This window comes from Syngnathus scovelli, chromosome 12 (assembly GCF_024217435.2).
Source record: "Syngnathus scovelli strain Florida chromosome 12, RoL_Ssco_1.2, whole genome shotgun sequence".
Lineage (NCBI taxonomy): Eukaryota > Metazoa > Chordata > Actinopteri > Syngnathiformes > Syngnathidae > Syngnathus > Syngnathus scovelli.
Window position 1 is genome coordinate 9551497 of NC_090858.1, and position 27592 is coordinate 9579088.

Here is a 27592-nt window from a genome sequence, read left to right on the forward strand (position 1 = left end):
TATTGCGACCACACCAACAGAGACATAGATTGGGAGACTCCAAAATGTAGAATTAAAGAACCCTTTTGGATTAAAGTGTGCTGTTAACGAGTGTTACGTCTGTACAGAATTTTTCCATTGTGTGTTTTTGTTATTTGAGTCCTGTGTGTAACGCTTCCCCTCCTTACCTGCATTGCAGGTGTGATCGCCTACTCTATCGGCATCGCTTGGGCCGCCCAGGACGAATTGGAGTACATCGCTACGGACCCAGACAAAGACCACTCTTTCTTTGTGGATGAGTTTGACAACTTGTACAAATTTGTGTCCAAGATCGTCCAAAACATCTGCCAAGAGTTCAACTCCCAGCCCAGAAACTGAGGGCGAAACATGGCGGGCTGTTCTATCAGAACACTGAATTTTAACTTACTTTTTCTGCTAGCCACATGTGCCGCATTCATTGACGTATTTGAACAGAGGGGAGCATTCTACAACAGAACAAATTTTTGAGAATCAGTATTTGTTCCCCTACCAGTGGTGCTAATAATAGAGACATAGTGTACGTGCTACTTGTCTTTTGGCTGCATTGAAGAAAGCAGCACTGTCATACATGCCTAATCCTTTTCTGATGTACCACTCTCTAATCACCTTTTATGAACAGTACCACTCAATCCAAGGGTTTCTACCCCTTATCAAACAATATCGAGTATTTTAGAGTAAATATTACAATGAAAGGAAAACAGCACTCTCGTGAGATGTACATTACAGTATTAATCAATATAATAGAAACCATTTTTTCCCACCAATATGAATGGCCAATGAATGAAATGATCCATATATAAAACTCAAATAATCCATACAAGTGCATTTCATAGTAAAACTCATTAGACTTAAACAGAAAAATAAAAGGACTACATCAATCAGAGGGCGAATTCCTATGTAATATAAAACCACAATACTGTCATTCCTTTAGATCAAGGGTCGGGAACCTTTTTGGCGGACAGAGCCATAAATGCCCATTTTTAAAAAATAATTTACCTTGAGAGCCATACCATTTAAAAAAAAAAAAAAATAGGCTAAATACAATGCATGCATTTAAATTAAGACCAACGATTTTTTTGCGTGTACAAATGTATTCTTTTTAATAACGTTTTATTATTGAAGCCTAGAAAAAAAAAACTCACCATTAATGAGACTTCTGGGGCTGCATCGTTTTGCTGATGGCTTTGTAGCCCGGTTGGTATGCGGTGAGGTTGAGCTTCATGCAGGCGTTGAGGCTCTCATCAGTCATAATGGCCCGATCGTGAACGGTTCTTGCTGACAGAGGCATGTCTTTTATCCGTTTCAGTATCTTTTCTTTATCCGTGAAGTTGTCAAAAAGTTCATTAGCCACATCAAGTATAAATGTTTTGAAATGCTCGCCATCCGTAAATGGCTTTTCGTTCCTCACAATTGCTAATGCGCTAGGAAAACTAGCTGAATTAAAGTCACCTTGTCTGGTCAATAAACATATGAGGCACGTAGCAGAGCCTCCTCTCTCTACAAATGCGAATTCTACGGTCCACTCACAGAAATGTTCGGTAATCGTCATCTTTTTTTCTCTTCGCCATCTTTCTTGCTTGCCTGACACACACCAGCTAGCTAGCTTGCTGAAATTTTAAATAAAGCGGATGGAATTTAACCTCTCATGACCCCATTTAATTGGACCGTATTGTCCAATAAAAATCACGTTTTCTTGTCCGACCTGGCGGGCAGCTGGGATTGGCTGATAGAACGCAACAGTGGATTTCAGCGATAGAAAACAGATGGGATGGATTGCAAACGTGATCATATTTTATATTTTGAAAGTTAATTTAATATTTTGATTTCAGTGGGTCTATTTTTTACTTTGATAATATTACAAAATTATTTGTGACTTCATTTGTATAAACAAATGTCAGATTTATCCGCGAGCAATACGCAGTCACCAAAAGAGCGAGCCATAGGTTCCCAATCCCTGCTTTAGATGGTTAATTTTTGGTTTACATTTGTTGTAAACTGTTATTATATTGAAATGTTTCCCTATGTGTAGTGGCTCTACAAGAATGCGTTTCACTTTTTGAAATGACTGAAATGAACATTCCATGGTATTTTTATGTTTATTAAGACGCGCCTGTAAAGTCTATGTAGCATTATAATGGCAACTGTTCATAATCGGTAGATTATTTGAAGGTGGTACCGCACGATTTTATTGTGATGTGGTTCTTGCAGAAAGGCATACATCTCTTGAGGCTTCCTTGCGCTTTCTGTGGAGGTGTGTTTTCTTCCTAACAGGAGAGATTTGTTAGTGGGGACATTGTGTCAGTTCCTTTAGCAGACTATTCGTCTTTGGCATGCTGCATTATTTCCTTAACATTGCGGTCACTTTTAAACATCTGTTGTTTCAAGAGTATTTATGATTGTCTCCCTATTTGTACATATTCATATAAAAGCATTTGCTCACAATGATCTTTTTTTTGTTTGCAAGTTTTGATAAAATAAAGAAAATGAAGAAAACATTTAAGGGGGAAATGTGTTTTATAAGCAAGCATAAACATGAGTGATATCAGAGCCAAGTTAATAGTTTACAGCAGGTTTTATTTTTGAACATTGCTTTGATTTACAAACCAGTGAATGAGAAAATGGCTCGTTGGACACTGCACTCTCCCGTCATTTGATTCAAACCCTCGGAACGTCTCTTCGCAGTTTACAGTAGGATTAGAAGTTGCAGGAAACGTCAGCTCATTCTGTGTTAGATGGTGAACGTGTTATGTCAAAAGTACTGCACTAAGTTCCTGCTAAACACTGGACTACTGTCAATACGTGGACATGACACATCACGTTGTAATCAAGCATGTCCGGTGGGGAGAGGGAACTACAAACAGTACAAGCCATTTAATTGGAACAAGAGTAAACTGGCCAAAATCAATTAGTTATTTCTAAAATGAACACCAATAACCAACTTTGAATTGTAATAGTATAACCAAAATGGTTTACTTTAGACACATATTTGTACGCTAATCTTACTTATCAAGTGTACAATAATCTAACAAACAGACCATATAATGCATCTGCTCTGCGTCACACTACCAGCTTTGCCTGGAAAAGCACAAAACTGATTCCCCAAATACATTTATCAAAAAGGAGCACTCAATTCACACTACACAGTTAATTTTAAGACTGAATATATAGTTTGTTTATTATAAGCATTTGTCATTTTACACCCAAATGAGCAACACTGTCAACCAGATCCATTTCTCAGTCGGTCCCTCCCTCCCCACTCCCCCAAAACAAGCTTGTTAAAATAACATTTCCAAGGCCTTTTAAAGCAAAGGCACATTTGTCAACAAGTGTTTTAAAAAGGAAAATCAAGGCAGGCCAGCAAGCAGAGTCAGTCCGAAAAGCGAAGGAGAAGTGAATCTTGACCGACAACACAAAACCTGATCTTGTAGCGGGTCTGGTCCGTTGATGGGGAGCAGAGGGCCTGAGGGGTGCGGGCGGGGCTGAAAAGCGGCTCGGAACCGTGTTTCTTGACTCCTCACTTATTTTCACACTTGTCCTGAGCCTCCTGGCTGTGGAGGTGAAGTCTGAGTTGCTGCAAGCGGTCACACCCAGGCCTGCCTGGATGCTAGATGAGGGGGAGGGCAGGAGGACAGTTCTCCCAGCCTGACCTTCATGTGGAGATCCCTGGCCGGTTAGCAGCAACAGTGTCTGCCGGTCCGATGGGAAACCAATGGGCGGGCGGTAGAGGGTGACTTTGGACCCGTGCCTGAAGGTCAATTCCCTTCCGGTGCCTCAATTGGTCCCTGATCAGTGGAGGCGGATTCGGGGGAGGGGGCTATGGGGAGAGATGTCACACTGCGTCATACGAACACCTTAGCCAGAGCGTCTGACCCGGCGCTCGCGATGTAGCATTTGGAGGGATGAAAAGCCACATCATGAATGGATTCCTCGAACTTCTTTCGGTGAGCCGTGAATTCCTGGATGCAGGTTTTGCTCTCCAGGTTCCACAAGCGAATGGAGCAGTCGTGACCTGGATAAATAGTTGTCAGAAGCAAGAGAAGCAGATCAGAGAAACTGCACGTGTTCATTCAAATATGTGAACTACCACTCAATACATAGAACACCTGTGGGTCATTGTTTGCACCAATTGCTATACTCGGGATTTTTAAGCAAACAAATACAAGCATTTTATTGCACAAAACTTATTGTAGTTGTGATGGTGTGCATCTGCACTGTCTCCTGATTGAGCAGTGTTCAAAATGTCATCCCTGGACGTTAAGTGAAATATAATCTGAATGTGATTTTTCCTGTTCAGCGCTAATTTAGACACTTACTGCCCGACATGAGATACAATCCGTTGGGGTCCACAGCTAAGCTGGTGACGGCATCCAGGTGTGCCACCATAGAGTGTATCAGTTTGCCAGTGTTGTTGTCGTAGAATTTGATGTGTCTGTCCTCCTGTGCTGTGATGGTAATGGGGAGCGTGGGGTGGCTGAGGATCTTGTTGATGTGAATGGGAGGACCTGAATGAGAGTGAACAACACAATGATGCAATCAGGTAGAACTAGAAATATGCGTGTGTAAACAAACACAATGTTTCCTATTAAGCATTCTTTAATTGTTTGAGACTATAAAATATTTTTTAGAATTAATATCATTACAATAAAAACAATTGATGTAAATAAAGCGCATTAACCCGCATTTCCAAACAGACCTTGCTCCAAATTGGACTCCAAGCTGAGGACAAGTTGACTCGTCTCCATGTTGAAGAGGCCAATCTCCCCGCTGGTAAAGGATGTGACCAAGTGAGCTGGTTCACTACACACCAGGTCCACTGAGGAGGGCACTCCCATCTCTGACACAAACATAAGCAGCCATGGGTTACACAAAAGCAGTCAGTCACTGTGGATAACTCACAATTACGGGATTTTGAATGATTACTCTTATTTTCGTTGAACACTGTGAGAGCGGGGGAAATATTGTTGGCATCCCACAGTCTCACAGTCCCATCAGCCGAGCAGGAAAGGAGGCGCTGGTGTGCGTTGCTGTACACTAAGCCCCAAATGGAGTCTGTGTGTCCACAAAGCTCCCCACGCAGCACTGATGAGTCTATCACACACCACAAAGTCTATCAATCACTAAATTCCATTGTCGTATTAATTTATTTTATAAAAAATTTCATCCCCGCGTTACCGTAGGAATCGTAGGGGTCGATGTTGGGGTTGGGCATGTTCCAGCATTGGATGGTGCCGTCCACCCCGCCGCTAAAGCACTGCTCCCCGGAGCTGCTCATGACCACACTCAACACAGCCCCCCTGTGAGTTCCAGTATGATCAGACGTTAAAGTGTTTGTCAGGCAAGACTAAAAACATGATTTTGTTTAACAGCACTATTTGTACCTGTGGGCCCTGAAGGTGTAGATTGGCTCCACATCTAAAGATGTACTCCTGTGGACAAAAAACATTGATCACCACACGCTACAACTGTGACATTCACTTGTAGGACATTCAGAGATGCCAAGTTCCAGTTTGGCAGCATTTAACAGAGAAGAGATGGGAAATGAATCAATATCCTATCAGATACGTCAGCCAAGAGGAAGGGCTCTAAGACAAAGTATATTGGGAAATCTGTAATGTTGCAGTATTTGTTTGCGAGAGTACTGCCTTTTGATTTTCAATTTTGTGATGTACAAATAACATTCTCAATGTTACATATCATTTATACTTTTTTTTTTTTTTTAAACAACCTTACAACCTGTCTTTCTGGTGGTACATGTCAAAAACAAAATGTTCCAAACAAAATATCCAGAATGTTCCTGAAAGTTGATGATAGGGCCGGCATCTCTTGACATTATAAAAGTGTAGCTTAACAAGTTGTACTGATCCAGAAGTGTTTACTCTGAATGACTCCCAGTAGACAGCGCGTGGGAGTGTGGCAGAGCTGTGCTGCGAAATCACTTTGATGAGTGAGAACAATTCCCGGCAGATGTCAACCCAATGGAAAGCAAGCGTCTTCACAGATACAAGAGTGTCTTTCTCCAATGTGTCGTGTTCTCCTACTTTTTGGCTGGAGTTGTCTTTTGAAGATTCCACATCTTGAGGGTGTGATCCTCTGAGGCAGTGACAAGGACAGGCTCAACAGGATGGAAAGTCAGCGCTCGAATCGCGTCAAAATGGCTCCGCAGGGTAAATTTAGGATTCCAGGTTTTTCTCATTACATCTTTATTGTTGCCAATCTGAGGAAAGAGTCTCTAGTCAGGAACGCTTATAGATGCACTATCAAAACTAAAGGAAAAGTAGAAGCTTATGATGTATCTGAATATTGGCTATATATATGAATTCTATGTTAGAGAAACATGGCCAGATACACTCTAAGCTCCAATCATCAAATGCTCAGAAATAGTTGTGGCCAGAATGATGGCCTTGTGGGATTTTTGGCTCCCTCCTACTCACATCGTACGCCAGGCTGTCGGCCTCATTGGCAACAGTGAGCCCGGCCAGCTCGCCCAGGCCCAACTCACTCTCCATGGCCTCATCGGAACCCATAATGAACGACTTCCCTGAGGTGGGCGGGAAGGTCAGCGCTTCCACTAGAAATAAACACAGAGCTCGAGTCGTCACAACGATGTAGACAATTACAGGCAGGCTAAGGCATATTTGGCAGGTAGAAACTACGTAAAAGACTCACTGACCTTCATCTGTTCGGCTGCCGTCGACCTCGTTGAAGCGTACAACGTTGGATCGGGATTGGGTGGCGGATGGAGGCTGCATGTGGGACACATCCTCAGCATCTCTCAGATTAGCCAGCATGTCCTGGAGATTGGCCCGGTTGGGTCCTGTTAAAAGCATCCCATCAAAAAGATTAAGAGACAAAACATGAAAAGAATGGAAACGTAGCATCGAAAAGCAGTCAAAATAAGGGATGCAGAAAAGATACATGGGATAGAATGGAGGTCAGCAGCACAGATGGGAAAAAAAGGTGGTTGATGTTCTTTTGACATTAAATGCAGACTTGTGTGGATGGGGGTCAAAAGCAATATTGACTTACATTTTAATCCATGGGCACATACTAGAAAACAATTTACTTTTAAATTTCTTGTGTATTAAGTATATTGGGCCTCAGGAGTATCTGCCCAAACATCAAGTGTTGTAATTAAACGACGAGTAAATATCTTTTTATCTGCCAATCTCTGAAAATGAGTCTTGGGTGTACTTTTCTCAATTTCCATCAGACGACTTTTTCGTGGAGCAGTGGAGCTAATTTACATAGTGACAAATTTATTTATTTATCTATTGTCTTTATGCTTGCTGTCCACAAACAGACACACTCAGGGCTCCACTTCCACAAGTAGAAGCAGCTGGCCTATTTCAGCCCACTAGCCTCACCATGATCATCATGGTAATGGAATCCATACCAGCCATTGGCCCATCAGCATATAGGGCAGGCGAAAAAGCATTCACTTGCGGAGGACAGGGCTGCCCCTTCAAAACGGGTATGAAATAAGCTATGTCTAATGTGATATAATTTTGTGTCAAAACCATGTGATCAAAATATCGGATAATTCTGAAAAAATGCACAATACACCTTGTCATTGTACCACACAAAGCAACACTCTGAAGCCCGACCTAAAACTACATCTACTTACTTTGACCTTGGCCACAGAGTGAAGAGTAAAACTAATCTGTACTGAAAGCAGACAAGTAATAAAAGCAGCATCGAATGAAATGAAGTAGAACGAGAATGGCCTTAATTTCCTTATTCAATCAAGGCGAGAAAAAAAAACTGCCGAGTGAAGTAGACTATGACGACTTAAGTGCGTTTCTCTAAGAGCCGTTTGAGACAATTGTGAAGTGCTGCAACTATTACAAAAGCATCAAGGCTGACAGACCAAGATGGCGGCAATAGCGATAATGACATTATGATCACTGCGGAAAGCAGCGCTGACACAAACAGGCTGGGGAAATGACTTGATCCTAAAATGGACCACCTTTCATATAGCTCTGTGATATCTGTGACATTAGAGCGGGCGGTACAGCATGCAGCAAGCCAGTAAAAGGAAAAGGGACAAATATGGAGTATACGGCACAAAGAACAGAAAGCATTCAAGATGAAATGACAGACAAGAATAGGTCAGAGCAAAGCCAAGTAAAGGGCATTTGACTGGAGCTTTTCGAATGAACTCAAGGAAGTGAGACTCTACAAAGAGAGACGAAGGGAGGCAGCGACGCCTGGCAGGACTTACTCTTCACCCCTTTTTTCCCCTTGCGCTCCTTTCTGTACTGCTCCTTGAGTTTGGTTATCAAGCCCGGGTCCACGTCCCAGGCCTCAGAAATGGGACCGTGCTCGTTCTTGTCTACACAGGGGGGACAAAACCAAACGGAGAGGCTTCTGAGGAACTGCCAAGTGGTGAGCCTTAAAAGGCCTGGCAGGGTGGGAGAGCTACAGAGCCGTCTCTCCATGTGCTCCTAATGTGAAGGTTTCTCAAGGGTTCACAGTAGACAGCATGAACGTCTTTTCTTTGAAAGACTTCACGCATTTCAGAGAGACTGTTCAGTATTCTTTGCATGTTCTAATTTGAATATTTAAAGTTTCCTATCATAAAGACATTTGTCACAAAAGGATATTTTTTCAATTATTAATTGGATCCCAGCGAAACAATGAACAAAAGGATATTTTCTTATTACTATTAATTGGATGCCAGCGTGTAGGATTGATAAGGCGCTACAAGCAGACACACTTCAAACTAAAAATTTGCATTTGGTTAGGATTAACTCTGCATTTCCACAGGCAATTATGATACTGTGCAGCCCAGAAATGATGTCAAAATTGCAGACTGTTCAGTGTTTCCATACATGTGTGAAATTTAGATGTCCTATAGCTGTTCTTTTAAGACAGTTTTGGTTGCAAGCATGCTGAAACGCCGCAAAATCCCAAACACTGGCACAACCCAGGACCCTGTTACAAAGAAACAGCTCAGTATATTATTGAGCCCGTTTTTTTCTGGCTTTAATCTGAGGACCGATGGAAGACAAACATTAGACTGATTAAACACACAAGATGTGAGAAATTCTAGTCACAGGCTAGCGTCAGGAACACAGAGTGGATGACATCGGACAATATGATATTAACTCCATAGGTTGTGATTTATGTACACAAGACAAATGAATGAAAAGTGTTAGGAAAAACAATAAATCACATTTACAGTCAAATTAGAAAGCTTCATGTTTTCTTCCTGTTTTCTAAAACCTGCATGCTGATGTGTTTTCGTTTTGTTCAAAAAGCTACCAGTTTCAGCAGACTCACCCCAGTCAGTGCCATCCCCTGTGCCTCTGCACTCTGGTGAGATGTCCATCTCATCAGGACTTGATAAGAAATCAAAGCCCTTGAGGGCATCTTCTGTGTCGGGGTCCTCACTAATGTCCATACTGGCTGGCGGCGTTGATGATGATGATGACGGCTTCTTCCTAATAATCTGGAGGGAGCATGCAGGAACATGAATCGTCAAGATATAAAACCATTTAGAAAGTGATGGTAGGCTTTTATTTTACCGTTCTGGACTCCACGTTAGTCCTGTCCTTCCCCTCACTTTCCTCTTCGTCATCGTCATCACTGAACTCAGCTGCCGCATTCTCGATGAACTTGAAGGCCTCCAGCACGGCGCTTGTGTCTGAGAGCTCAGCTTTCCTGTTGAGTATGAATACATCCATAAACTCACGGCTGCAATAAGAGTTGGACTGCTTTACAATGTGATTTACAAGCAAGTCATCCGTATCTAGGAGCTTGCTATTCATTTAACTGAGGTTGTTACTTACCCTCTAGTCCCCATGCCCTTTGTTGACGTGTCTGTCCCATTCACTAAAGGCTCCGTACTCATACGTTCAACCGTCTTTGCGCTTCCATCGCCGGCTAGTCCTAGCAGCGCTCGGACACGTTGCGACTTCACATCTAAGATGGTGTCGGTGTAACCCACCTCCTGCAGGTACCTAGAAAATGACAAATGGGTTGTTTTGAGTAGTAGGAAAACTTGAACAAGGGTGACTTGAATTGATAGTGTTAAATAAAAAAAAAAAACATGTCTTGGGGGAATAGAGATGTTGACCAGATACTGCAGGGATATAAATGTGATCAAAGATGCAGAAAGAGATTCTTGCTACTCTTGCCTCATCAGTGAGCACAAATTGGATTAAAAGCATTTTAGGCAAGAAGACTCAGACGAAATTAGCACTTTGTTCATCAAGAAATCTGCGCTGCCAGGATGTAAAGCAGATGATATGAGAGGCTGCAGTGTGCTGAATTGATCACATTTTCCTTAGCTAAGAGGCCACATAATAGGCATGAACCAAAGAGTATCACTTACAAAATGATACAAGGTATAATGAGGTGAAATTTCATAAACATTGATTTGGCCACAAAAAGTAATAACTGCGTTGAATTGAATTTTCCGTGTTCAATTTTAATCTGGGCCACATTGCAATGCATCGTCATTTCATGTGACAGGTTCTGACCTTACAATGTAATTTTTGTCATATAGAAAGATTTGATGAGATAAACTTTTTTTTAAGTTCACAATAACATGCACTTAAATCAGGTTATTAAAAAGAAAGAGCAGGCAATGACTGATGCTGCCCATGTGAGGGAGCTCACGTCCACACTTTTGGGGCCTCAACACTGCTGACAAAGTCGTGCGCCATCATGCGCCAACTGTAATTTGCATGAAGTCAGCCATACGATATGCACCAGGGAGCATTCCGAACAGCCGGGCAATTCAAGTCACACATCATGTGTGTTTTGTAGCTAAATAAAGAAATGTTTACGAGGAAAATCTAAAGATATGTGTTCTTACTGCCTGAGGAGCTGCCGGCCTTGTTTCCAGGACAGCTGATTGTTCAGCGATCCAGAAGTGTCGTTCTCATTCGTATCGTCTGAAAGAGAAGAGACACACATTCAGCTTTCGGTTACTTACGTGTGTCAATGAAATTTGTCGATCAACTCATAAATACAACTGGTATAAAATTGAAACACTGATTTATTTGCAATTGTAGTTATTTTGAATAATAATTATTATTCGTATATATACTTCTTAATATAGATGCTTGATCAAGGCTGCATCCCGAACCGCTCACATTCACTATGTCGCTGAAGCTCAGAGTCATATTCATCTACGTTTACGCTCCACTTGTGAGTCACTTGGGACTCTAGCATGGGCCAGACGCATGTTAATAAACGCTTGGATGGTGCTGACACAAGTGTGTCACAGTGGCCGGAGTTGTGGCGTCAAATATTGCTAGTTGCTGACCAAGTGGGTCACATGTCAGGAAGGTGAGCGATTGGCAGCCGTGTCACCGTATGAGCAACACTTCCCACTCTTTTCAGGCCTCGCCACCCACCCTCACCACCTAACAAGTCTTCCCTCACCTCCTGCCTTGCATCAACACTTCAAGGGCTTGGGAGCTTTGAACAGTCCTCGTAAAAATAGATGAGGAAATCGGAGAGGAATCGTCCAAATATGATTTGATGGAAAAATACTTTAAACATTAGAAACCATTCAAAACACCCACTAATACAACGCTAATAGAATGCTACAAAGTTATTTTTGCTGTTTACACTGTGGAAACAAACCTTCAAGGGCTACCACATTTTAATTAGCATGCGGATGTGAAAGAGTGCTGACCTTTCAGCTACTTTGTAGAAATAAGTCGCAGGTGGGTACCAGTCAAATAAAGGTTAGGCTGTCTGCCTCACAATATTGTAAGTTTTGATATGTGTTAGTTAATGAAGTTTCATTTATTGAGGTTCAAAATAAAATAAAGGGTGTAGAGTTTAAACAGTAGTAGTCTGTGTTATTTTTTACACTGCTTTACTGTTACATCGCTGCAAGAAATTCAAAATATTGGAAGAGTAGTTTAGACATTGTTTCCACAGAGCCCGATTTTCACAATGGAATAAACCAGTTCATTAGTCAACACAGAACATAGGGAAACTATGGAGGCAAACAAGATCTGACATGAATGAGGCTTTGACGCGCAAAACGGTGATGTCACGCAAAGTATGTGAGCACAACAATAACAGTAATTCAGACGAGCAGGTGGAGGTGACTGCAAACTTACCGGAATCGTAGCTTGGAGGTTTCACGTCACCTTGATTTAACTCTGTCCCATATTTTAACTTATGGTACTTTGCTCTGGAAGTCAAACAAATACAAGCGTGTACAGGTGAATAAACATGGTTGACAAGACAAAATTGCATAAAGTCAGTGTATTTTACATCTTCACGTGAATTTTCAGACCATCAAATAACAACATTTTAATTATTGTATGAAAGGCAATACTACTAGTTGTCACATAGGTGCAACTCTTTAACTAATCAATTTACTAGTATTATAACATGCTTCATCGACAAAGTGATAATGACAGAATAAAAACCTTCTCATTACAAGCAGATCCAAATGTATCAGCTCAGTACAAAGCGTACACTAACACCTTTCAATTCACACGGCTGCAGCTCGTGACTCCAGCCCCCATCCAGAAGAAGCTCCCCTCATGAAAATCTCACACTACTTTTAAGATGTTCGTGGTGATGTGAGTGGTTGCTTAGCAACCAGTGGGAAGTGGTAGTAATTCTGGGTTACAAGCGTCGCTCCTGAGGCAGTCGTGCGCTCTCTCGCAAGGGAAAAGTAGATGAATACGCATTAAAAAGAGCTACAGGACAATCCCACGCGTGAAAGATTGGCCAGTGGAATTCCTCAAACTGGAAAGGAAGGCAAAGGGTAAGTGACACTTGAGAGGAAATCAGAGTCACTCTCTCAGTTCTTTGTAAACTGTTGACACTCACGACGGTACGATTCACACACCCAACAGCTCGAGTCAACAACTTGAGGTGGTCAAGAGCACTTGCTAATAAGATCACAAATGTGGCCTGGTCAAAACTGAGAGACTATCTAATTATCTCCTGTCTAGGCAGAAATAAGTAAATATAATATAAGGGTTTGTTTTAAACAAACTGTCTTTGACCCCCTGTGCTCTGAGATCGCAGTAGTTTGGCTCAAAAAAAAAAAAAAAGGGGGGTGCGCTCATCAAAAAAAATGGCCTCTAACTCATACAGTTCCAAAAGTAGTATGTGTTCCGAACACTGAAAAAGTTGGCTAAATAAATGAGGATAAATGAGGAGGAGGAGTGAGAGTATGACAAGCTGGTGCACAAACGAAACGAAAACAAAATCTTTCCAACAAGATACAGCTATGGCGCTGACCTCATTTCGGCTGGAAAAGGAATTCTCCATTCTTGCCCTCATTTTTTTAGCATGTTAAAATTCCAACGTGGACCTTTTGGCCAACATGTTCTCCAAGACACCAGACAGCTAAACCCAGGAGAATCTCACACCACAGCTGATTCTGCTGACATTGTGCTTGTATATGTTTAATGTGACTGACTTTTGACTGCATGGGCTCTTAAAATGCACACAAAGGTATTTTCTTAGCAAAATAAAGTCGCAATAGTGATGGCACTCACCTCTCTTGCTTCAGCGCATATTCCAACATTTTGATCCTCCTCACAAGGTCTTTCTTGAGATTTTCCTGGCCTTTCCGTTCTCCTTGTAGGAAGGCGATCTGTGCCTGAAAATACAAAGACAGGTGACGTTTTAAAGGAGTGGGAGGCAAATTTGCAATATGTCTATAAAAAGAGACTTTTTATGACTTTTTATGACGCATCATTGTCATAAAATGTTCTTTCTTGGAATAAAGACAGCACATCTGAGAGCAGCTGCTTTTGTTGAGACTAAAATAGTACAATGTCAAATCAATATGTGTGGCAGGATGGGAAATAATACGCCTTACCTACTCGCACTCCTACACAACGCTCCCTCAAAATATTTTCACTCTACATTAAGAGTCTCTTTTAAAGAGGCAGGGTTGCTGACAGAGTTTAGTCTGCATCCTTTCACACACTCACAAAGTGGACTTAAGTTTAGGTGCAGCTTTATGCTCAAAACATAGGTGCCATGCTCATGAAGCATTTTTGAAAAAAAAAAAATTGACGGGAAAAAATTGTGAAGCAAAATCAGAATGTGAAATTGTCGATTTTCTTCCTAGAGGAAACGAAATAGAATTTCTGCATTGGAATCTATATGCAGAGGGCGGTGTGAGTTTGAGTGGGCTGGATGACGAGTTCACACGAATAGCAAGTGGAGCTACTGTAGCCCGCAACAATGAGTCATGACTGCACTTCAGTCGGCCTCACATTGGAAGCAGCATTCTAAACATCCACAGCTCTATGCATACATACCAACGACTGCACTGTGGCAGTTATCTTTCCTAAAATAATGCTAAATTTAGACTTTCCATTCCTAAATATCAACAACTGATCTTCAGAAGCAACATACAAAATCGACCACTCTGTCTGCAGTTCCTTCACAATGAGCTGGATAGATGCATTCAAATGCATCCTACACAAACAACAACCATGTCACCAATTGTCACTTCGTGTCAGCCTGAATGTGATTACAAAGAAATTCTAGAAACGTTCGCCTCCTTATCTCCATTAAAGCACTTGTACGAAGACTCCTGGCTGGTGTTCTGTGGTGCTAGAGAGTGAGAAGAGTGAAGCTCTGTGAATCCCTGGCTTGCCATCTACACCCTGATCAAACATTAACCTTAGGAGGAATGTAATGAGTCAACGAAGGCTGTTAAGAGACACAGGAAGCATTTAATCCTGGCCTCACAATGACTGCATTATTGGGCTGCGGGATAAGAGCTCCTCAGTGTGCCCGAGCGAGGGACATGAGGATGGGGCATCTAGAGTGTTTGGGGGGGTCAAAGGAAGGCATGGTGATAGGCTAATGGCTACAGATGAACACAAGATAGAACACAGATAATCCTGCTAGGACAAAACAGGAACAGGAGTCTCCACTTTTGCATGTCAATCTTAATCCGGCAAATGGGTCATTATTAAGGCTGTCACAATCAAATATTTTTAGAGTCTATGTATTATTCCAGAGATTAATAAAATAAACTGGTATTTTGTATAAGGGTGCCTCACAATTAATCTCACATGAGAGAGGGATTGATGTTGTACTCATGATCCTTTTTGAAAGTAATTCAGTTACTGGTTTGGTCACTGCCTTCCAAAGTAAATATGGAAATGACTATTTGATTAAACATAAAAGATAATCAATTTGCTTTTATGAGAACTACATTAAATCAGAGAATCATTACTGTCGAGGCTGAATTCAGAGGAGCTGGACCATTTTAAATCAAACAATGGTCCTAAATGATTACTTAGTTATTAAAATACATTAATGTGACATTCAGTTCGCTGTTGATTTTGACACCAATAGCCAATATATACTTTTTATTAATATTATTTTTATTTATTTATTTTTTTCTTAGTTCTAGACATAAGTGAGACTAACAATAAGGTATACTGACAAAGAATCCACTGATCAAGCTCGACACAGTCAACACAGTGAATTGCAATCTGACTCCATTTTACAGGATTTCACAAGCCTCCTCATATAGCCACGGGGCTTCCACACATGGTGACCCTTTGTGACCAGAGGAGGAACAGGGGCTGGTGTAAATCCCATATTTTCAATGCAAACAGGCTTTCTTTGGTTGAGTGCAGTTAATTCACAGCAGCACACCACAACACCACGATCAACATGATGGTTGACCTGATAATTCGCCAAGTACATTCCACACATTCCATCACACTGACAACAACAAGAGTGGAAAAAGTTGCAGAACTTCAGAAGCAAAACAGGTGCGAGGCATCCATCAGTAGTAAACACACTCATTCCAGCTGGGATCGACCAGGAATTTCTTTGGGAATAAATCAAAACAAAACATCATCAACAAAGTTAACATTTCTGATATGAATAAAAGCAATATTAATGTCATTTGGGGAAATTTAGGCTTCAGAACAACACAGCTACATTCTCTTTAGAAAAAACAACAACATTCTAATACTGTTGCTCTGCGTGAGATTCACAGTCATGTGTCGTCAGAATGGGGATTAAGAAAATACTATCTCCATCACAATTCAGATCCAGAGCAAAAGAATATCTATATTTGATAATAACATTGGAATGCAATTGCACAGCTGGAGGCTGTGTGCTGTACTTGGTTATACAAACAGGGCCTTGTCGAATGGAACTGATCGAGAGCAAGAAAAATAATTTGCATGTTTGTCAAAAGTGCTCAACACTACTACTATACATAATAAAAGTAGGTACTTAAAAATGATCATAACAAATCATGGGGCGATGCCCGAACAGAGAAGCCCATCACTATTTAGATTACCTTTCAGCATGTCTAACAGCTTCACTACACTTCATGAGACTGTTTGGCATACATTTTATTCTCATGCAGCCGCCACCGTAGAGGTTGACAAATCATTTTGGAGCACGAGGAGACTCGGGACTCACTGTGGCAAGGAAATAAATTCTTACTTTTCATCAGAGAAACTACGCCCAGTGTGTATAGTTAAGCTCAAAGAAACTGGCTTTAAAAATGATATTTTATAGGATTCATTGTTATTTGTCCACAGTGGCTATTTGACATTGCAACAACCGCTATGTGGAAACTCTAATGAAGCCTTAAAGCTATGAGTTTGTGGCCTGCTTACGTAAGAAAGAACATAAGTAGTCTGACTTCGGATAATCACAACTCTTGAAATTTTGCTTGTTTGCACTTTCCCAAGCTGATGCAAATACTGGAAAGTAAAAATAACAATAGCCTGTGTAGTGAACCAAAATATTGAGTTGACCAAGGAACGACGGTGACAAACCATTTTTGAATGCCACAGTTAAGTGCAAGCCTGTGTTTGAGCTTGGCACAGTGCTTGTTTTTCCTGCGCTGTCGAGCCAAACTGGCCAGCTTTATGTCTTAACAGTAAGTCAACTTAATAGCATTCTAATAAGCGTTTTAATCGTGGCTCACTCATACTAATCTTATCTGCTGCTACCTGCAGTTGTTACTGACAATCTCCGACCATAAACACACCGAGTTGTTTTCCTTTTTGGGAATAAGATTGGCATTTCAAATAGGGTTCATGTTTCACACTTCACACACTAGGAGCCATCTCACACCGTGAGTCACCTTCAACCTTCTCAGGGTGTCAAATTTTGGAAGCTGACAGATTGTTCAGGCAAAGAGATATACACCATGGAGCAGGGATTTCCCCATAACTAGAAGGCTGTTGAGGGTCATCACGTACAGGAGTTTATTTTCTGCCCATAGATCCAAAGAGGATGTCAATGACCTCAGAAATGTGATTTAAATAATGTGACAATCTTGACAAAAATCGTGTATCCCATTTTATCAAAACAAGAATGACTGATGTGGCTAAATTATTGCTTCCTTCCATCTTCACTGGACTTAAAAGTCAGCAATGAACATTTTTACATCATAACTGGGCCTGCCTATTTCATGACGCACACCTCAAAAATGTATATTCTTTTTAATACGGAGGTAACAAACAATATTCTTATTTCCTCAAGATCGGCCTCAAAAGCCAATAAACAAAAGCAGAGCTTCCTTTCAACAGCTGCATCATTTTCTCATCCCCACGTAAACACAAAATCAACCAGCCTCACTTGTTTACTTTGGCTAGCAATGTTTAGTGAGGCTTTGCAGTCACAACAACGTACCCAAGACACAGTTTACAGAAAGGTGCTCATCATTCCACGTGGCTCCAACTGCTGTGTGATATGGACGCGATGTTTTCAAACATCTTCACCTGTCTAAGGTAAACTATGAACATTGAATTGCATCTTAGACAATTTAAAAAGAAGTTTGTGCTGATTAAATCCTTTTACACACACGCACGCGTAGACTGAACGTGGAGCTCAGCATCTCTTACACGTTGACATTGATGAAGCAACTCACAAACAAGCAAAAATAAAAAATATAGAGACATGATATACTGCACTTTCTATCTGCATTTATAGTATCTTTATAAATCTTTGACTTTCAAATAACCTACCAGAGAATAAAATGAGATGCAAACTTCCACAAACAAAACAATTGAACCTATCAAATCAATTTAGTGATTAATTATGAGCACATGACTTGAGTCTAATCTTAATAGACAGGAGCCTCTGCTTTCAACTCTGCAATTTGAGAAGCTGACATGTACAGTAGTGTACAGTCAGCTTCGGGGCGGCCCGGCTAAAGAGGAGTGGCTCTTCATCTTTCCGGGACCTATCAGGCTTGCTGGGCAGCATTCTTGCAAGCTGTGGGGCTTGCCTTCAGCCCAAACAAAGAAAAACAAGACATGTTGTGGTGTCAAATAGCCTCAGTTATATATTAAAAGCAAATAATGACAGAAATTATAATACATTTCTTAATTGTTGTACATACATTTTTGTTAGGCAGTAAATAATGTACTTTAATACGCAAATTTGTAATTTGGGTTTTGAGAATAAATCATATGAACCCCGTCCACTCTTAAGTGTACACAAGAGTGAGTGGATATAAAGTGCCTTCTAAAAGTATTGGAACGGCAAGGTCACTTCCTTTGTATCTATATTGAACTGATGACATTTGGGGTTCAGATAAAATAAATGTACAAGACAAAAAGTTCAGCTATTTACATCTAGATGTCTTGGACAACTCAGGACAGAGCAACTTTTGTTTGAACCCAAGCAAAATTATTGGAACATGTGATCAATGAGTGTTTCTATTTGCTCGGTCGGGTGTTGCATTTAGAAAGGATATTTAAATATATTAAATAGTGATTGGTTTCGGCTTTGGGTTTCACTGAAAAGTGCATTTGCTGTTAAGCATACATGAAGAATAAGTAGAAGATTTTAGACTGGCCAAGTCAATCACCAGACCTTAACCCAACAGCGCATGCATTTCACCTCCTGAGGAAGATACTAAAGGGAAAAATCCCCTGAAAAACAAAGAAAAAATAATGATGCAGCAATTACGAGCGAGGGTTGTGCCCCCAAATATTATATATTTTTATTCTAACTAAAAACTGAACTCTGAAACGCTGGAGTGCTAAGTGTGCAGCACTGCACAAACCAGAGTTTAAGATGATGCCCAGAATATCAACCAGTCATTAAAGACATCAACATTCTAAATTGATTGTGTGTCAGTTTGCCGCCACAAGCAAACTACCCTACAAGCCATCCGGTAACCTCACTGTGCTTTGCAAGATTTGTTGCTGCAAACAAGCAGGAAGTTAAAAACACCAGTGGCCACACAGAGAGCAACATAATTTGAGGAAAGTTCTCCCACAAGACTACAAAGCACTGCTTTTGTGCAACCCCTTTACATGAAGTGTCAATAGAAATAAACATCTAGGATAAAACTTTCAGCATGAAGCTGAAATTCAATCATGAAATGGAACCTGCTATATTGGCCAATCTACTGCAGGAAGTCAATTACGTGGTTTGCTTTCAAACTGGCAAGCAACCTAAACATCATGTTTCACCGATCATCGTGTAGAAATATGTCAGAAGACATATAAAATCGGCTATGTGGTTGTGGGGGCCCCGCCATGGACAACCATATTTTTAGCCAGGTCTCAGAATTCATTTTATGGGCTATATTTAAAGTGAGTTAAAGTGGAATTGATATAACAAGTGCAATCTATAGTCGGTGAAATTTATCCTAAAACGTTTATCTTATCTTATCCCCTTGATCCGGGGAGTGGCAGAGGTAGCTATCCGATCCTATATATTGTGACTCCGGAGTCTGGTATGTGGTGTTTTGTAGAAGCAAGCTATTAAAAGAACAAATGACCGACATCTAAATATGTACTTTGTCATCATAACCAATGCACCATAGAAACCTGTATTTATTGAAGGATCTTCTCGACATTTCGTTAACATATAAAAACAACGCAGACGTACGGCGCCCAGTTAGGTTAGCCATGGCTTGCTAACAACAGTATCACTTAGCTACAGGAAATCAATACATCTTTATTTAAGCCCACACACACATAAATAAAAGCAGTCATCTAACACACAGCAAGTTCAATGTGGATTCAGTAACTAGGTCGAAAACAGCCGTCGTTCTGTCGGTCAGAACAGGATGGGGGGGTTGGGGGTGGGGGGCTTAGAGCATTTAGCTACTAAGCGAAAGCTAACAAGCTAGCCTGGTAACGAGGACAATCATTTCAAGAAGCGCAAAGAGAATGGAATTATGTTATGCCTCGAGATTGTCACAAAAAAATAGTCCTGAGTGTGCAAAATATGCTAGATTTCACCTGTAATTCAGCACGCTCCACGTCCCATTGTGCCCTCTCCACTTCGAAGCGGGCCCATTCGTGCTGCAGGAAGTGTAAGATCCCCGGGATACTGTACTGCGCCCGAGCCGCCTCCCCTGCGTCGCCATCAGGCAGAGGTCCTTTACCAGCGCCGGGTAAAACCGAGTTGTTATTGTTGTTGAAGAACACGCCGGGGCCCGCCTGTTCGTCCATGGCAGGGCTCGGTGGGCTGATCTTTCCTCTGTCTCACCGTTTCTTGTCGCTAAATATAAGCAAACGGGTACCGACCCTTCGACGGCGTACCGTCCGTCTTCTCGAGTCCGGGGAATGAACTCACTTTCTGACAGCTAGCTGTCATTGAATGACGTCATCACGCAGGCCCCGCCTACGCGCTAGCTGGGTGGGGGGGGGGCAGACTCTCATCGATGACATTACTCTCGCAATCAACATTTGAGCATAATGAGTAATTGATCAAAATGATCAAAATACAAGCATTGCAATTTCAACTAAGAACGATTATTTATCTAAATTATATTTGTGCTATTAAATAATCTATACATGGACTAACCTTGAAACCGAGAGCTCCCGTTTGTATGCTGATCAATGCAAGGTCTACCAGTTTGATACACTCCTGAAATAGCACATTTACACATCTTACCTGTAATTGTGTCATTATTAATAATTAAAGATATGCATCTATGTGAATACTCTGGCATTAGTGACTTAATAATGATAAAAAAAAAAAAAGTCCAAGGCTGGAAACAAATATCAACATGCAACACTTTATTTCTATAAACCTCTGTAAGTGTTTACATTTTGAAATGATCATCATTAATATAAAACCACAATGTGCCATCAGTATTTTTAGAACAGGCCAAGAGGCTACTCATGTGGTCCTAAGGGTTACCTGGTGAACATGTCACCATATTGTTGATCTCTGATCTTTACTATGGGCGTTAACAAAACTTCAAATTAAGTGTGACAGCTAATTCTGATCAAAGCTCTTATATAGGCTTATTATAAAGATTTGTATGGGATAAGAATTCACATTCGGTGTAATCAGATAATTACACAATCAAAACGCCTGATGCATCAGTTCTCAGAATGATTATGAGTAAAGCACAGCATTGTAATACAATTCAACACAATTAAAATGTGACGGAAACTATTACTGAAAGGCGTAGAGTAATGTAAAAGTAAGAAAGAGGGTTTTTGGGGGGGGGTGAAAGGTACTAGTGGCAAAAGTACCACATGTCACAACACAAATGTGTATCAAATCAGAAGACAATATATCGTTGTGATCAACATGTACAACAGGGACAATCTTTTCATTGAACATTCAAAGACATTTTAAGGACTTTGCAAGGGTCTCTTGTTTAAGTCAGATGAGATTTAAAACAAAAACAATGCTTGTTTGTTTTTACTTGATCCAGACATTCATTTGACAAAAATCAAAGCAAACAAATCCATGAGAACATTTGAGGGTTTAGAAGAAACTAGTTTTGAGTTTGATGGTTGGTGCAACTTGGACGATTGGCTGAGCATGGCGTGCTGCATCTTTAGCTTTGTTGCTGGCTTGGTTTGCCCGGACAGCAGACTCCAGACGGGTTTTAAGCTCGGGTGCTGCACCAATGACCATCTTGAAGGCAGCTGGATATAGAGGGCCGATGCGCATTAAGTTCTGAAGGGCAAAGTCATGCAAGCCTTTGGAGACTTGGGATGCAGAAGGAAGTGCATTTTCATCCAAAAGGTATGAGATAAGGGTTGGAACAAGAAGAGCCACCAACTGGACTCCTATTGGACACATCCATCAGAGGACATAAAAAAGAAATGTATGAATATTAATAGAATACAATAACAGCAAAAATGCCAGTAAGCTGTAGTAAGCATTCTAAAAATAGCCTTTGATGCTCTTATCACTGACAGCACACATTTACAGCCACTGCACTAAATACTACTTTAATGGAAAAACACATAACACATTAGTGATCCATTAAGCAAAAAGACACTCACGGTTCTGCTCTTCACCCATGCCAACAAGATTCTCCAGGACCCTGATGCCCTCCTGCACAGCCTGCAGCTCAGCAGCAGTCTTTGGCCGACTGCGCTCCACTGCCTTCAGTTTCTCCACCATGAGTGGCGCCAGAGCGTGAATGTACGGGGTAGAAAGGTGACGGTTGGGATGTTGAAACACCGACAAGAGCAACTGGTAACACCGTGCCTGAACCTGGAACGAAGCAAACAAAATGCAATGAAAAATGAACAAACCACATCCAGAATTTAGAATGTGCATGATGCAAGCACTTACCCAAGGATCACAAGAGTTGAGGGCATTGCGGAAACAGTCCACGCAGCCCTTTTGCAGAACGGTAACTCCTACAAGTTCACTACTAGCCGACAATAGGAAGAGTGTAATTGCTGTCAACATACTGATCTCATCCAAATCAGGTCTGGACTCATCTAAAGAAAAACACATTATGTTTGACATATACAGCATGTTGTTGATGGGTCATCATCATTTCGTATAGGTTTGTATGCACAAACCTGGCTGTGAGTCCTCGAGTACAGAAGCCAGGCTGCTTCTCACAAGAGCAGTCCACTGTGTCTGGAGACTGTCCACTCGAGCTAATGGGGAGGTGATGATGGTCTTGATGCCCTGCAGGGCTGCAGACGCACATATGGACACAGAGTTGTCAGCAGTCTTAACTGCAGTTTCCCTCAGCACACCGGTGATTAGGAAGAGAACAGTGGGTAGGATGGTCATGCTTCCTGAGAACAGAAACCACAAGAACACGGGCATCATTTTTATGGTGAGTAAAAAATAAGGTTTTCCTGTAATATCGAAGAAGCACAAACACAGTATAGCAGAGGAAAATGTCCATAGTGAACAAACTCAACACTGTTTTCATGTGTGTGTCCGTCCGTGTCTTACCAGCTGGGGAGCAGAGCGAGGGCAGTTCTGCCAGAATGGAAACAGTGTTTGCCACCAGGCGTGCACTCTCCTCAGGTAGTCGTTGAGGCCTGATGGGCACATGGCTCGGTGACTCCTTCACACGTGTATTGAGCTGTGGTAAGTGGCGAACCAGGATGAAAACCAACAGCTCCATTGCGGCAAACACCAGAGAGTTGCCAGGGACCAGCTCGCCCGTTTCTCCCCCTTCCCCGAGGGCGACTTGAGAATCTTTTTGGCCTTCCTCCTCTTTGCCTGTGCAAAATATCATCATGACCTAGATCAGTAAAACTGACACATCATATTACCGCTCTCTCAGTATAAAGCAATCCAATAACCCATCCTCCCATTTTCTCTACCGCTTGTCCTTAATTAGAGTCGCAGCTAACCTCAGGCAGGAGGTGACGTACACTCTGGTCTAGTTGCCCAATCACGGGGCCCATTTAGACCAACAACCATACACAGTCACATTCTCATCTGCTTAAATCTACAACCAAATATTTAAAATTGACACTTGTAGTTGTTTGATCACATTTTCTGTAAAAACAGTAACTATGGAACAGTGTGTCTGTCATGCGGACAAGTAAACCAAAGACTACAATGTGTCAACTCATGACCTTTGTTATGTTGTTGCTGAAGATGGTCCAGTGCAGCTCTTATGGTCTCCTGTACTACAGTGGTCACCTGGAGCTGGATGGCAGGAGGGTCGCGGGTCAACAACAGTCTGTGAAGTACATTGAGGAGCTCCACTGCCAGCAGCTAGAAGAAAAGTAACACTTAATTACACTTGGAAAAGAAAGCAGACACTGCAGTCTTGACAATCACGCAAATTTGTTGTGGCCTTAGCAATTTCAAAAGTGCAATCTGCTTTTTTTTTTTTCTCTTACAATGTGAATACTAGGGCTATAACAACGATTTCAAATTTGAATCTGGTGAATTGCAGCAGGGAGACATGAAAACAGGAAGGATAGTTTGGACACCCCTGCTTTAAATGAAGCCACGACACAGTTCTTTACAACAAGTAACCCACTGCCTGCGAGACCCTCTCCAATTTAAATCCAATTTCCTGATTCCATTCCCTAATATTCCTTCCTCATCTTTTGTTTTCTTTAGTACCCCAACAATGGCAACCTTACTTGGTCTTTTGCGATGTGGGTCTTTGCACAGGGAGACTCGAGCAGAGTGGACAAGGCAAGCAGGCAGGACATGACATGCTCCATAGGTTCCTCGGGTCGGGGAAAGCAAAGAAACTCTATACTGACACCTGAGAGACAGAGGAAAAACTGGAGCATGTTCACACTATTCCTTAATTCTTCAGCAATTGATTAACTGTTTGCAAGTGCAAGTGGCAGGAGAGACTAAACAAAAACAATACACCCTCATGTTAAAAAAACGTGAGTGCGAGTAACAATAACTTTTTTTTTTTTTTGACTGGTTAAAAATAATTGTGGGGAACTAAAATTTTTTAAAGTAAGATACACACTTTCAAGTACATGTAATGTCTGTGTCTTTACCTAACATTAGGTGCATCCTGTCTTTGACCGACTCTTCAAAGGTCTTAACGGTCGGCGAGGCTCCTTTATTGAGGACAGGAGCCCTGGAGAGTGCTGGAGAAACCTTTTCTTTTTCTTCGCAAACTCCAAAACCAGTGCTGCTTAGCCACAAGGCCACGGCATGCAGTACAGGAGCCCATGAGTTGCGGTAATGGAGCCTTGCTGTGTCTATCGTCTCTGGAGTATAAAATGCTCCACCTGAACACACAGTGTGAATTCCATTTTAAGCGTTCGCAGTGGAGTAACGCTCTTAAAAGGTTGGCCCAAAAATAGACAAAAGACCAATAAAATGCACTTGTGCGCATCCGCATGCAAGAAGGGATGGGGACCAGACATTAGACAAAGTCTCAAACATTGCATTGTGATATTCAGTAATCAAAAGGCACAGTTGTGTTGTACCATCAGGGGGCAGCTGGCTGGAAAACTCTGCAGGCAGAGTAAGCAGGGCATAGTCTCGGAGCATGGCCAACCACAGTCGACTAAGCGAGGGCAGTTCAGGCTGCACTAAAGTGATGAGACTGTCAGGTGGAAGCACATCTGCACCCAGATCATCCTCATCCTCATCTCCGCTTCGAACCGGTTTGACAGGCTTTGTTTCTGCCTCTTTCTTTATCTTCATCGCTACCACATAAACCTGTTAATAATCGCCATGACAACACAACAACCCTTTGGTTACGCAAGTATTCTTTTACACAATTTAAAGCTCAACGCAGCAGCAGAGTCTTGAGTCTCACCTCCGCCCATGCTTTGAGTACAGCCAGCTTCTCCATGGTGGTGGCACTCTCACTGTACAGTTGACTGGAGGAACCCTTCCCAGCTTGCACTTTGTCCAGTGATGACACGAGAAGGTTGTGGACTCGCCGCAGGTCATTGAGGTCACTTACTACACCACTACCAATCCAGGTGCTACAAACCTATGGACACACACATTCAAAGATGAAAGGTACCCAAACTACATTCAAGTCCTTTTTACAGATCTTGCTCTCTTTTTGAGCATATGTTGAAATATTATTCAAACAGTTCAAACCAGATTTCTGATAGAATTTATATACAGAGTGATCATTGTGATTACTTCTGCCTAATAAGCAACACAATTTAAATAAAACAGAGCAAAAGGAAATGGAAAAACAAATTAATTGGAATATATTTCTATAAAAGAAGAAATCCCAAAGTTTCTTACCTGGCATGCTTTAGCCGTTATGTCAGATGGTGTATCAGGTGAAAAAGCTGGTCTCAGTGCAGCTCCCACCTTAACACACAAAACTGGCAGTTCAATTATTTTGGCGATTACAAACTGAATTCCTACAATGTAGTCTTGACTCACATTGGCCTGGTATTGTTCCAAGATAACATGCCCAGGGAACTCAGGCTCGGGCACACGCGCAAACTTCTTAATGATGTCTTCCAGGGCCTGCAGACCGGCCATTCTCAACTGGTTGCTGTGGTCTGTGGCAGCCATGAAAGCCATCCGGATGAGGTCAGACAAATGGAGCACCAGCAGTTCTCCTAGAAAAACAGAGATATGACTATTGAATAAATGCAAAGGCATTTTATTCATTTGTACAATGTATAGCTAAATTTACCAAGACCAAGACCAACCTGTGAAAAAATGTCTCCCAATTGATGTACTGTGGCATGACCAGTTGTTGCTGCTGAGGGTGGCCCAAACACTTATTAGGATTTGGGGGTAACTACTTTTTCACACAGGTCTGGTTAGGTTTATATTTAGTAGTTGAATTTTTCCTTAATAAATAAAATAATTTAAAAACTGTAGTTTGTTTACTTGGGTTATTTTTCAGTCTGATGATTTTAAACAATAAAGTGGGGAAACAAATAAGAATTTGAGAAGGGTGGAAACACTTTTTCACGTCACTGTACACTCATGTGACACTTGAACCATCGGTTAGGCCATGGGCTCATATTCAGATGACAGCCGGAGGACTCTAATTTGGGCGCCATACTTTCCCATGCTGCATTCTAATGCCTAATTTTGAGTAAAAACTGTCAGGAATACATTAATAGGTTTATTATGGTGGTGGTAATTTGTAGTGGAGTTGAAATGCACTTCGAAGAGAAATCTGTTTCTATTTTTCCACCTCTCAAACTATTTAGAGGAAGCTATTTTTAGGAGCACCTCTCAGTATGACAGAGTACAATTGTAGTCTAGTAAATACATTTCAGATATTAAAACAGATCTACGACAAAATGTCCTGCACAACACCCTTCAGCCAGGTTTCGAGAAAACCGGCATGTTTTACTTTTTTAGCATAATCTTGCTGACAGAGAGCATTATTGTTCAAGATAATGTGTCAAGTGTTTTGCAGAATTGCATGATACCTTTAGGGTTTTTTGCTCGTGTGGAACGGGCAGTTGCCAGGTCAAAATGTGCTTTGTCTGCATTCTCACACAGAAGGATGATGCGGCACAAGCAATCTGCAGCAAACACTCGCGTCACCCAGCGAGGTGCCACTGATGGCTTCGATTTGTCATCGTCGCCTAACCCTGTAAACATGATGTCGTCGTCCAGCTCGTCTTTTTTCTCAGAGTCGTCATCTTTTTCCACCTCAAACGTAACCGCTCCTCCAACATCTGACAAAAAAGACAGACATGCTGAGGCATGCAAAACTGAAGACTTTAGAATTTTCTAGAGACAATGATAATGGGCCATTTTATTCTCCTTTGTAGTCACCTGTTGTTGCTGCAAGGACATCCTTGCATAGTTTAAGCCAATGAGAAAGCTTTTCCACAGCAAGTGATGACAGCATGTGACCCAACGTGTCATGAATATCGGAGCACAGCTTCCTGTCTGTTTCGTGATCCAGCATACCAAATAGTGCCCCCTCAAGACCCGTCTCAGTGATGTTCAGATCTGAATC

At 41.6% G+C, this 27592-nt stretch overlaps 3 protein-coding genes across 8 annotated transcripts in view; 1 reads left to right on the plus strand and 2 right to left on the minus strand.

The window, feature by feature from the left end:
* The window catches only part of vit (vitrin), a 17509-nt gene extending 14996 nt beyond the window's left edge, over window positions 1-2513 (plus strand). For all 4 annotated transcript variants that reach the window (XM_049736934.2, XM_049736933.2, XM_049736931.2 and 1 more), the window contains one exon: window positions 179-2513. In XM_049736934.2, coding sequence (XP_049592891.1) covers window positions 179-357 — 179 coding nt within the window. In that variant the 3' untranslated portion in view covers window positions 358-2513. The remainder of the gene's footprint in view (window positions 1-178) is intronic.
* Window positions 2514-2571: 58 nt separating this feature from the next.
* strn (striatin, calmodulin binding protein) lies at window positions 2572-20559 on the minus strand. 2 transcript variants are annotated; one of them, XM_049736935.1, is made up of 17 exons: window positions 20214-20558; window positions 13506-13609; window positions 12105-12178; window positions 10841-10919; window positions 9810-9980; window positions 9546-9681; window positions 9301-9469; window positions 8240-8350; window positions 6689-6832; window positions 6450-6586; window positions 6057-6232; window positions 5397-5444; window positions 5191-5312; window positions 4939-5106; window positions 4712-4852; window positions 4332-4520; window positions 2572-4027 (listed from the first exon to the last, which is right to left on the minus strand). In XM_049736935.1, the coding sequence occupies exons 1-17, from the start codon at window positions 20424-20426 to the stop codon at window positions 3858-3860; spliced, it is 2352 nt and encodes a 783-aa protein (XP_049592892.1). In that variant the 5' UTR covers window positions 20427-20558; the 3' UTR covers window positions 2572-3857. The 2 variants fall into 2 exon arrangements, with proteins under 2 accessions (XP_049592892.1, XP_049592893.1); XM_049736936.1 differs by lacking the exon at window positions 8240-8350 and having other exon boundaries at window positions 20214-20559.
* Window positions 20560-20981: 422 nt separating this feature from the next.
* heatr5b (HEAT repeat containing 5B) overlaps window positions 20982-27592 on the minus strand; it is a 70871-nt gene continuing 64260 nt past the window's right edge. For both annotated transcript variants that reach the window (XM_068652515.1, XM_049735688.2), the window contains exons 23-36: window positions 27406-27585; window positions 27054-27305; window positions 26041-26222; window positions 25897-25965; window positions 25451-25630; window positions 25116-25350; window positions 24678-24914; window positions 24300-24427; window positions 23781-23922; window positions 23146-23418; window positions 22758-22982; window positions 22522-22673; window positions 22227-22440; window positions 20982-22007 (exon numbers count right to left, since the gene is read on the minus strand). In XM_068652515.1, the coding sequence (XP_068508616.1) occupies window positions 21700-22007; window positions 22227-22440; window positions 22522-22673; window positions 22758-22982; window positions 23146-23418; window positions 23781-23922; window positions 24300-24427; window positions 24678-24914; window positions 25116-25350; window positions 25451-25630; window positions 25897-25965; window positions 26041-26222; window positions 27054-27305; window positions 27406-27585 (2777 nt within the window). In that variant the 3' untranslated portion in view covers window positions 20982-21699. The remainder of the gene's footprint in view (window positions 22008-22226; window positions 22441-22521; window positions 22674-22757; window positions 22983-23145; window positions 23419-23780; window positions 23923-24299; window positions 24428-24677; window positions 24915-25115; window positions 25351-25450; window positions 25631-25896; window positions 25966-26040; window positions 26223-27053; window positions 27306-27405; window positions 27586-27592) is intronic.